General features: G+C 47.4%; 1 protein-coding gene across 2 annotated transcripts in view; it reads left to right on the plus strand.

Annotated features, from left to right (window-relative positions):
- The window catches only part of SEC14L5 (SEC14 like lipid binding 5), a 51,743-nt gene extending 42,304 nt beyond the window's left edge, over positions 1–9,439 (plus strand). For both annotated transcript variants that reach the window (XM_069982159.1, XM_069982160.1), the window contains 12 exons: positions 1,525–1,653; positions 2,129–2,345; positions 4,436–4,548; positions 4,646–4,835; positions 6,062–6,150; positions 6,230–6,300; positions 6,380–6,551; positions 6,920–7,054; positions 7,126–7,263; positions 8,104–8,352; positions 8,444–8,616; positions 8,851–9,439. In XM_069982159.1, coding sequence (XP_069838260.1) covers positions 1,525–1,653; positions 2,129–2,345; positions 4,436–4,548; positions 4,646–4,835; positions 6,062–6,150; positions 6,230–6,300; positions 6,380–6,551; positions 6,920–7,054; positions 7,126–7,263; positions 8,104–8,352; positions 8,444–8,616; positions 8,851–8,953 — 1,779 coding nt within the window. In that variant the 3' untranslated portion in view covers positions 8,954–9,439. The remainder of the gene's footprint in view (positions 1–1,524; positions 1,654–2,128; positions 2,346–4,435; positions 4,549–4,645; positions 4,836–6,061; positions 6,151–6,229; positions 6,301–6,379; positions 6,552–6,919; positions 7,055–7,125; positions 7,264–8,103; positions 8,353–8,443; positions 8,617–8,850) is intronic.
- The last annotated feature ends 331 nt before the right edge of the window (positions 9,440–9,770 follow it).

The following is a 9,770-nucleotide window of genomic DNA, read 5'->3' on the forward strand; positions in this document are numbered from 1 at the left end:
GGGGCTGGGGAGTGGCGGGTGGGCTTCATTGTTAATGCCAGCCATCAGGCATGATGATGGCTCAATATACAATAGCTGCTTAATAGACGCCATGTATTTAAAGGGGAACTCCCGCAAAACTCTTTTTCTTTTAAATGAACTAGTATTAGAAAGTTATATAGATTTGTAATTTACTTCTACTTAAAAATCTCCAGTCTTCCAGTACTTATCAGCTGCTGTATGTCCTGCAGGAATTGGTGTATTCTTTCCAGTCTGGCACAATGCTCTCTGCTGCCACCTCTGTCCATGTCAGGAACTGTCCAGAGCAGTAGACGTTTTCTATGGGGATTGGACAGTTCCTGACATGGACAGAGGTGGCAGCACTGTGTCAGACTGGAAAGAATAAAATATGCAAAACAGGAGTCCGTGGAGCCTCGGTTGCGAGTCTCAAAACACAGGATAGCCAGATATCTCTAGCCTGTTGCCATGGGGTGCCTCCATGATAGGGAGAGCATCACACCACCCTGATAAATAGCCCCTTAAGTCCCACTCGGTTGCGAGTATTGGAACATAAATAGGGAAACACCAGGGTGGCCCCTTTTTGTCAATGTCTAACTCAAGGTGCGAGTATTGCGATCATGACAAGGGCTTGCCAAGGCAGGCTTCCATCCACAGACAGCCATTTCGGGGTTTTTGCCCCTCGTCAGTGTGGGGTAGGATTCTGGCTAGTTGGGGCAATAGCAAATCGACCAACAAAACACAGTTATCACTGAACTCAAGGAGAACAGTGAAAAAAATTCCAATGAAGTACTCAATCAAGAGTCTCCAAAAATTTTAATATGCAAAACAGGAGTCGATTTGCTATTGCCCCAACTAGCCAGAATCCTACTCCACACTGACGAGGGGCAAAAACCCCGAAACGGCTGTCTGTGGATGGAAGCCTGCCTTGGCAAGCCCTTGTCATGATCGCAATACTCGCACCTTGAGTTAGACATTGACAAAAAGGGGCCACCCTGTTGTTTCCCTATTTATGTTCCAATACTCGCAACCGAGTGGGACTTAAGGGGTTATTTATCAGGGTGGTGTGGTGCTCTCCCCATCATGGAGGCACCCCGTTGGCAACAGGCTAGAGATATCTGGCTATCCCGTGTTTTGAGACTCGCAACCGAGGCTCCACGGACTCCTGTTTTGCATATTTAAATTTTTGGGGGCATCAGTGGAGACTCTTGATTGAGTACTTCATTGGAATTTTTTTCACTGTTCTCCTTGAGTTAAGTGATAACTGTGTTTTGTTGGTAGACTGGAAAGAATACACCACTTCCTGCAGGACATACAGCAGCTGATAAGTACTGGAAGACTGGAGATTTTTAATAGAAGTAAATTACAAATCTGTACAACTTTCTGACACTAGAATTGTTTGCCAGAGTTCCCCTATAATATCTTAAGTAGAGTCTCAGAGGTATAAAGATGAGACATAGTTAGGCATCATAATGGTGGCAGCATTGTAACATTACAGAGGTTCTAGAACATGTTTCTGGGTTCTAGGTGCATCCGGACAATGAGGAGTGGACGTGTTTCGAGCAGTCGGCTTCTCTCGACATCAAATCTTTCTTCGGTTTCGAGAGCACGGTGGAAAAGATTGCAATGAAGCAGTATACTGCCAACATAAAGAGGGTGAGTGCGCCCCCTAGTGTCATCCCTCATGTCTCAGGGACAGATTATGTCTGTAATGTAAGGTTTCTATAGTAGTGATTGTGAATTATGAACAGCTCCCCCTGGTGGCCACATCATTCATTACAGCGCACTCTTATATAGATATTTTTACCTGTAGAGCTAAAACTAGGGGTTTTCCCATCTGCGGAGGTTATCCCTCATCCATATGAAAGGGAATAACTTGCTGATTAGCGGGGGTCTGACCCCTGAAACCCCCACAGATCACCAGAATTAGAGGTGAAATCTCCCCAGGACTGAGCTTAGCAATGCTCATGAGCCCCTTAAAGAATAAATAGAGCGCTGGCCATGCAGGTGCCAACAATTGTCTCCTATTCTACCAATAGAGGATAACGTCCTGAGATGGGAGTGCCCCTTTAACTGGCGGCTCTAGGAGGCTGATTCCATGTGATGACCCATCCCTATCTGTATATCACAGGGTAAGGAGGTCATTGAATTTTACTTGAATGAGCTGATATCTCAGGGCGTCACTCACATCCCCCGGTGGACCCCCGGAGCGCCAGAATACCAGCATGTTTCCAGAACGGCCACCAATGGCCATCCCTGCAGTATGGAGGAGCCCAGCCCCGAGCCGGAGGCCTCATCTCCACCATTACAGCTCCGAGGAGGAGAGACGGCAGCAACAGAACAGGATGGTAAGGCTAGACATGGAGGCGTCATCTTTATACCCTATCTATATAGCCCACCTATATACCCCATCTATATACCCCACCTTTATACCCCATCTATATACTCACCTATATACCCCATCTATATACCCCACCTATATACCCCATCTATATACCCCACCTATATACCCCATCTATATACTCACCTATATACCCCATCTATATACTCACCTATATACCCCACCTATATACCCCATCTATATACCCCATCCAGACTGTGGCTGGGTTCACACTATGTATATTTGAGGCTGTATTTGTGAGGCTGTATAGCAACCAAAACCAGGAGTGGATTGAAAACACAGAAAGGATCTGTTCACATAATGTTGTAATTGAGTGGATGGCCGTCATTTAATGGCAAATTTTTGCTGTTATTTTAAAACAACGGCTGTTATATTGAAATAATGGCAGTTATTTACCGTTATATGACGGCCATCCACTCAATTTCAACATTGTGTGAACAGAGCCTTTCTGTGTTTTCAATCCACTCCTGGTTTTGGTTGCTATGAGGACCTGACTTGAGGACCAAATACTGCCTGAAGTATACAGTGTGTGAACCCAGCCTAAAACTGTATAGAAGCATCATCTATATACCCCATCCAGACTCTTACTATATAGAGACATCATCTATATACCCCACCTATATACCCCATCCAGACTGTAACTATATAGAGAAATCTATATACCTTATCTATATACCACATCCAGACTGTAACCGTATAGAAGCATCATCTATATACCCCAACGAGACTGTCACTATATAGAGACATCATCTATATATCCCATCTATATACCCCACCTATATACCCCATCCAGACTGTTACTATATAGAGACATCATCTATATACCCCATCTATATACCCCACCTATATACCCCATCCAGACTGTTACTATATAGAGACATCATCTATATACCCCATCCAGACTGTAATTATTCCGAGACATCATCTATATACCCCATCCAGACTGTTACTATACAGAGACATCATCTATATACCCCATCCAGACTGTAATTATACAAAGACATCATCTATATACCCCATCTATATACCCAATCCAGACTGTAACTATATAGAGACATCATCTATATACCCCATCCAGACTGTAACTATATAGAGACATCATCTATATACCCCATCCAGACTGTAATTATTCCGAGACATCATCTATATACCCCATCCAGACTGTTACTATACAGAGACATCATCTATATACCCCATCCAGACTGTTACTATACAGAGACATCATCTATATACCCCATGCAGACTGTAATTATACAGAGACATCATCTATATACCCCATCTATATACCCAATCCAGACTGTAACTATATAGAGACATCATCTATATACCCCATCCAGACTGTAACTATATAGAGACATCATCTATATACCCCATTCAGACTGTAACTGTATAGAAGCATCATCTATATACCCCATCCAGACTGTAATTATACAGAGACATCATCTATATACCCCATCCAGACTGTTACTATATAGAGACATCATCTATATACCCCATCCAGACTGTAATTATACAGAGACATCATCTATATACTCTCCCATTTCATATACTGGTTGAGTCTGTATTCTCAGGACACCTTTTATTACAGAAATGAAGGGAAAGGACATATGTGATACCCCAGCAAGTAACGGGGGAGGGGGTCCCATCCTTTCTGTTATATCTGGAACCCGGCAGATTTTCCTAATGGGACGGTGAACATGTAACATATCAGAGAAGACCAGACATGTTATTAACTCTGAAAGGTCCAAACTTCTGTTGGACGCTACGCCTTCAGCTCTGTCTTCAGCACCATGGACAGCACATTGAGTACATCAAATAGCTGTGCATCACACCCCAATACCCTTAGATGGTGCCTCCTTTTGTGTGGTTCCTGTATACACACATCACTTATACACTGGATCCAGGAGGTGGCAGCTGCCAGACATCATTTAGCGCCCAGGAATCAGCATGTCGCATACAATCTTCAGATTTTTTTTTCATGCTGATATGGCCGATACTGATAGCCGCTTCTTATAGATATTTGCCTTTCGTTACCAGGTGATAAACTGGAGGCTGAGTACATTGAGCGCTATCTGGGGCAGCTCACCCCCATGCAGGAGAGCACGCTCATCCACCTGCGGCAATGGCTGCAAGAAACCCACAAGGGCAAGGTAAGCGCCAGGCAGCGCCCACAGCCCAGGCATACGCCTCTCTCTCTCTCCCAAATGAGCCCGTTTCAGTTTACATATGTCTTCTCTGCTCTTATAGATCCCTAAAGATGAACATATCCTACGCTTCCTCCGGGCCCGGGACTTTAACATGGAGAAAGCTCGGGAAATGCTCTGCCAGTCTCTGTCCTGGCGCAAACAATACCAGGTGGACTACATCCTCCAGACATGGCACCCTCCTCCCATCCTGGAAGAGTACTACGCCGGAGGATGGCACTACCATGACAGAGGTCAGTCTGAACAGTCTCCTATATAGAGGACAATTCATCTCTGTGTTACAGCTGGGGGGCGCTATTGCATTGTTCGCTATGGACAGCAGTGGTGAAAAGTGGTACTGCAAGTGGCACGACTAAGAACTTCCATGTTTCAGCTGGATCAATGTCGGTGAGATGTAGGATCTGTTGCAGGGGCGTAACTACCACTGCAGCAGCTATGGGGCCCACTGCATCAGGGGCCCATCCCTGCAATACACTGGGCCTCCTGAGCTGTCATCATACCACCCAGGGAGATGCCAACCATGGGGGACACTATGTACTGGAAGTAGGATTCTAGGGAAGATGCCTATTTTGGGGGACACTATCTACAGGCGGATACCAGGGGAGAGGCCTACCATGGGGGGTAGTAGCAGATATGTCTACCACAAGGGCACTAGGGGAGATGCCTACCATGGGGGACACTAGGGGAGAAGTCTACCACAAGGGCACTAGGGGAGATGCCTACCCTGGGGGGCACTAGGGGATATGCCTACCATGGGGGACACTAGGGGAGATGTCTACCATGGGGGACACTAGGGGAGATGTCTACCATGGGGGACACTAGGAGAGATGTCTACCATGGGGGACACTAGGGGAGATGTCTACCATGGGGGACACTAGGGGAGATGCCTACCATTGGGGAAAATAGGGGAGATGTCTACCATGGGGGGCACTAGGGGAGATGCCTACCATGGGGGACACTAGGGGAGATGCCTACCATGGGGGACACTAGGGGAGATGCCTACCATGGGGGACACTAGGGGAGATGCCTACCATGGGGGACACTAGGGGAGATGTCTACCATGGATGACACTAGGGGAGATGCCCACCTAGGGGACACTAGGGGAGATGCCTACCATAGGGGACACTAGGGGACATTTCTACCATGGAGGACACTAGGGGAGATTTCTACCATGGATGACACTATGGGAAATGCCTACCATGGGGGACACTATGTACTAGAGGGGTAGGATACTGGCGGAGATGCCTAACATATGCCATCTACTGGGTGGGGTGGGTAGCTAACCAACAGGGGGATTACCTACAGTGGAATGGGGAGGGGCATACCAAAGTCTGCTGTGGGGCCCGGCCCTCTCTAGTTACTCCCCCCTTCGGTTGCTATAATTTAGTGCTAAATCCTGATGTTCTCCACAATACCCTAGAAATGGCTCTAACCAATGGTCATGGCCAATGTATTACAGACGGCCGTCCTCTGTATATCCTGCGCCTGGGACAGATAGACACCAAGGGACTGTTAAAAGCAGTGGGAGAAGAGGCCATATTACGTCACGTGAGTCCCGTCCCATATCCTTCATGCTATCTCGTCTGTATAGTGGACCATAGTGACACATATACCCTCTATACCACAGGTCCTGTCCATCAATGAGGAGGGGCAGCGACGATGTGAAGAGAACACCCACCTCTTCGGCGCCCCCATCAGGTTGGTAGGGATGATGGAGGGATTGGGGATTCAGCACGCGCTGCGTTACCTTGGAAACATCTCACGGTCTTCTCCTTAGGTCCTGGACCTGCCTTGTGGACCTGGAGGGGCTGAACATGAGACATCTATGGAGGCCGGGGGTGAAGGCCTTGCTGCGGATCATTGAGGTGGTGGAGGCCAACTACCCGGAGACTTTGGGGAGACTTCTCATAGTCCGGGCCCCCAGAGTCTTCCCAGTTCTGTGGACGTTGGTGAGATATAACAATGATAGTCTATACCAGAAGGGTCAAACTGGCGGCCCACCAGCGAAGCTTTGGCTGTCCAGGCTTGATGGGAATTGTAGTTTTGCAACAGCTTTTGGGCCGCCAGTTTGACACCTATGAGGGGAGGTTTATCAAACATGGTGTAAAGTGAAACTGGCTCAGTTGCCCCTAGCAACCAATCAGATTCCACCTTTCATTCCTCACAGACTTTTTGGAAAATGAAAGGTGGAATCTGATTGGTTGCTAGGGGCAACTAAGCCAGTTTCACTTTACAGCATGTTTGATAAATCCCCCCCATAGTCTATAGCCTAAGTTGTGATCTCCGCACCAGCCTTACCGGACCTCTCCTCTTGCAGGTCAGCCCATTCATCAACGAGAACTCCCGCCGCAAGTTCCTGATTTATAGCGGCAATAATTACCAAGGTCCCGGCGGCGTCTCCGATTATCTGGACAAGGAGATCATCCCAGATTTTCTTGGTGGAGAATGCATGGTAAGGAGTAAGAGCTCTGTGGTAATGAGAGTGTACGTGATGGCGGTATACTTATATGTTGTGTATTGTAGTGTAACATTCCCGAGGGCGGCCTGGTCCCCAAATCGTTGTATCAATCAGATGACGACGCCGAGACCTCCGATCACATCCGACTGTGGACCGAAACCATTTACCACTCAGCGTTTGTCTACAAGGGAGCGCCGCATGAGGTGGGTGGGGGTACGCGCTGTGATGGAATAATACGTGACATCATATGTGGGGTTAAAGGGGTACTCCGGGGGAAAACTGGTGTCAGAAAGTTGTATAGATTTATAATTTGCTTCTATTTAAAAATCTACAGTCTTCCAGTACTTATCAGCTGCTGTATGTCCTGCAGGAAGTGGTGTATTCTTTCTAGTCTGACACAGTGCTCTCTGCTGCCACCTCTGTCCATGTCAGGAACTGTCCAGAGGAGGAGAGGTTTTCTATGGGCATTTGCTGCTGCTCTGGACAGTTCCTGACATGGACAGAGGTGTCAGCAGAGAGCACTGTGTCCGACTGGAGAGAATACACCACTTCCTGCAGGACATACAGCAGCTGATAAGTACTGGAAGACTGGATTTATTTATAGAATGCAAATACAAATCTCTGGCACTTTCTGACACCAGTTGATTTGAAAGAAAAAAATGTTGGTCAACTACCCCTTTAATCATGTAGTGCCCTCATATCACTGCTATATAGAGTCAGTATTAAACTGCCATATAGTTTGATATACTGCTACTGTATGTGCCATTATAATATTGCCCGGTAATGCTCACCTAATACTGCTCACCAACTTGTGCCCTGTAGTACCTGCATAATACTCTATATATAGACAACATGAAACATACAGTGCCCATCTAATACTGCCACATAGTGACCACATAATACTGACAAATACAGCATTTATATTAGTTCCCAGTAACACGCACCTAATGGAGTGATAGAGCGCTCACATAATAGCGCACATAGTACCGCCATACCATTCACATATAATGAAGCCATAATACTGCCGGTCTTGGTTCCTGCAGATAACAGCAGAAATCCTGGAGGTGGAGTCGGTGATCACCTGGGACTTTGACGTCCTCCGCGGCGACGTCGTCTTCAGTCTCTACCATTCTAAGCGAGCGCCACAGGTCCATCAAAGGGATCCAGCAACAGCAACAACCAGCACAATCTCCAGCAACAACGTGCAGCTCATAGACAAGAGCTGGGTGCTGGGGGTGGACTACAGGAGGGTGGAGGCGCCTCTGGTCTGCAGGGAAGGAGAGAGCATCCAGGTAGGTGGCGGTGTTACCTGCTACTACAACCCCCATCATGTCCTAACAGCTGTATAGTGGACATTACCCAGACTCCTCCTTGTCTCTCTAGGGCTCTCATGTGACTCGCTGGCCCGGATTCTACATCCTCCAATGGAAGATGCACAGCCCCTCGTCTGGGTCCAGCATGGTCCGGGTGGATGACGTCCTGGCCTCGCTGCAGGGGACCAGTCACAAGTGTAAAGTCATGTATTACTTTGAGGTTCTGGCATCAGAAGACTTCAAGTAAGGAGCCATAAGATACCTCTAAGTACAAGATTAGAAAACCATGGCACCTTTCTTAAATTCAGCGCCCCCCCCTGTTCATAGGCTGTGTGTAGTATTGCAGCTCAATCACTTCCTTGGAGCTGGGGTGCAGTACCAGACACAACCCATAGGTGTCAGCCATGCTTTTCTAATCTGAATGGATCTGCTCGGGTGATTGACACATCCTTGATTATACCCCCTCTTATATTTCAGGGGCTCCATGTCCAGCCTGGAGTCTTGCAGCGGCTTCTCCCAGCTTAGCGGGGTCACTAACTCTTCCAATAAGTCTCACAGCAGCTCCATGATCTCCAGATAACATAAGGGGAGGGGGCTCAGATCTCCTAAGCACTTGGACCTTATGCCCCAGTTGGCCTTATAACTACAGATGGTGGTTCCTCCGCCATGGGCCCCGAGATCATGGAACGGCGGCGGCACCCCCCTGCCAGACATCCATAGCTGATGGACAGACTTCACTGACTTCTCATCGGGGGCCACGATTGTTCCGTTCATCTAAACCAAATACACAGGAGTAACAGGGAAGATCCCCGGAGCCGTTATACCGGGTACCACCACCAGAGCGGCATCAGAGGGTCAGGAGAAGAGGATGATGTGGTGTGGGTGCAGTATATAGACTACTACAGGGATATGACGTGTGGGGGGACAGGCCGGGGCCCCGGGCCCCTACACTACCAGCACTTTTGAACCCGTTTGCCTTTAGCGACTTATTAACTTATTTCCCAAGGCCTTATGTGATGAGCTCAGGCCCATGTTTCATACTGAAATAAATTCTTGCTAGATTGTTCGTCTTGTTGTCCTTTCTTCCATCAGCATTTCCCCATGACAACACCTCCTGTCCCTGGGACCTTAGTGTTATGATAGAGACATCTGATATGCATCTGATAACACAAGCAGGTTTGATTGGTTTCTATAAGGTGATATGATGATCCTGAGCACAGTGACAGTAAGTGTTGTCATGGGGATGCTGGTTAGAAAAAAACAGAATAGTACATGACTGCAAAATCACATGACAAGCTGCTAGATTGTTGCCTCATGTCCTGTCTTCCATGTGTGAATAGGGTAAACTCATCCATTAAGATTTCCAGCTCATCTGCCTGTGTCCTTATGATAACACT

Source organism: Dendropsophus ebraccatus, chromosome 9 (genome assembly GCF_027789765.1).
Source record: "Dendropsophus ebraccatus isolate aDenEbr1 chromosome 9, aDenEbr1.pat, whole genome shotgun sequence".
Classification (NCBI taxonomy): Eukaryota; Metazoa; Chordata; class Amphibia; order Anura; family Hylidae; genus Dendropsophus; species Dendropsophus ebraccatus.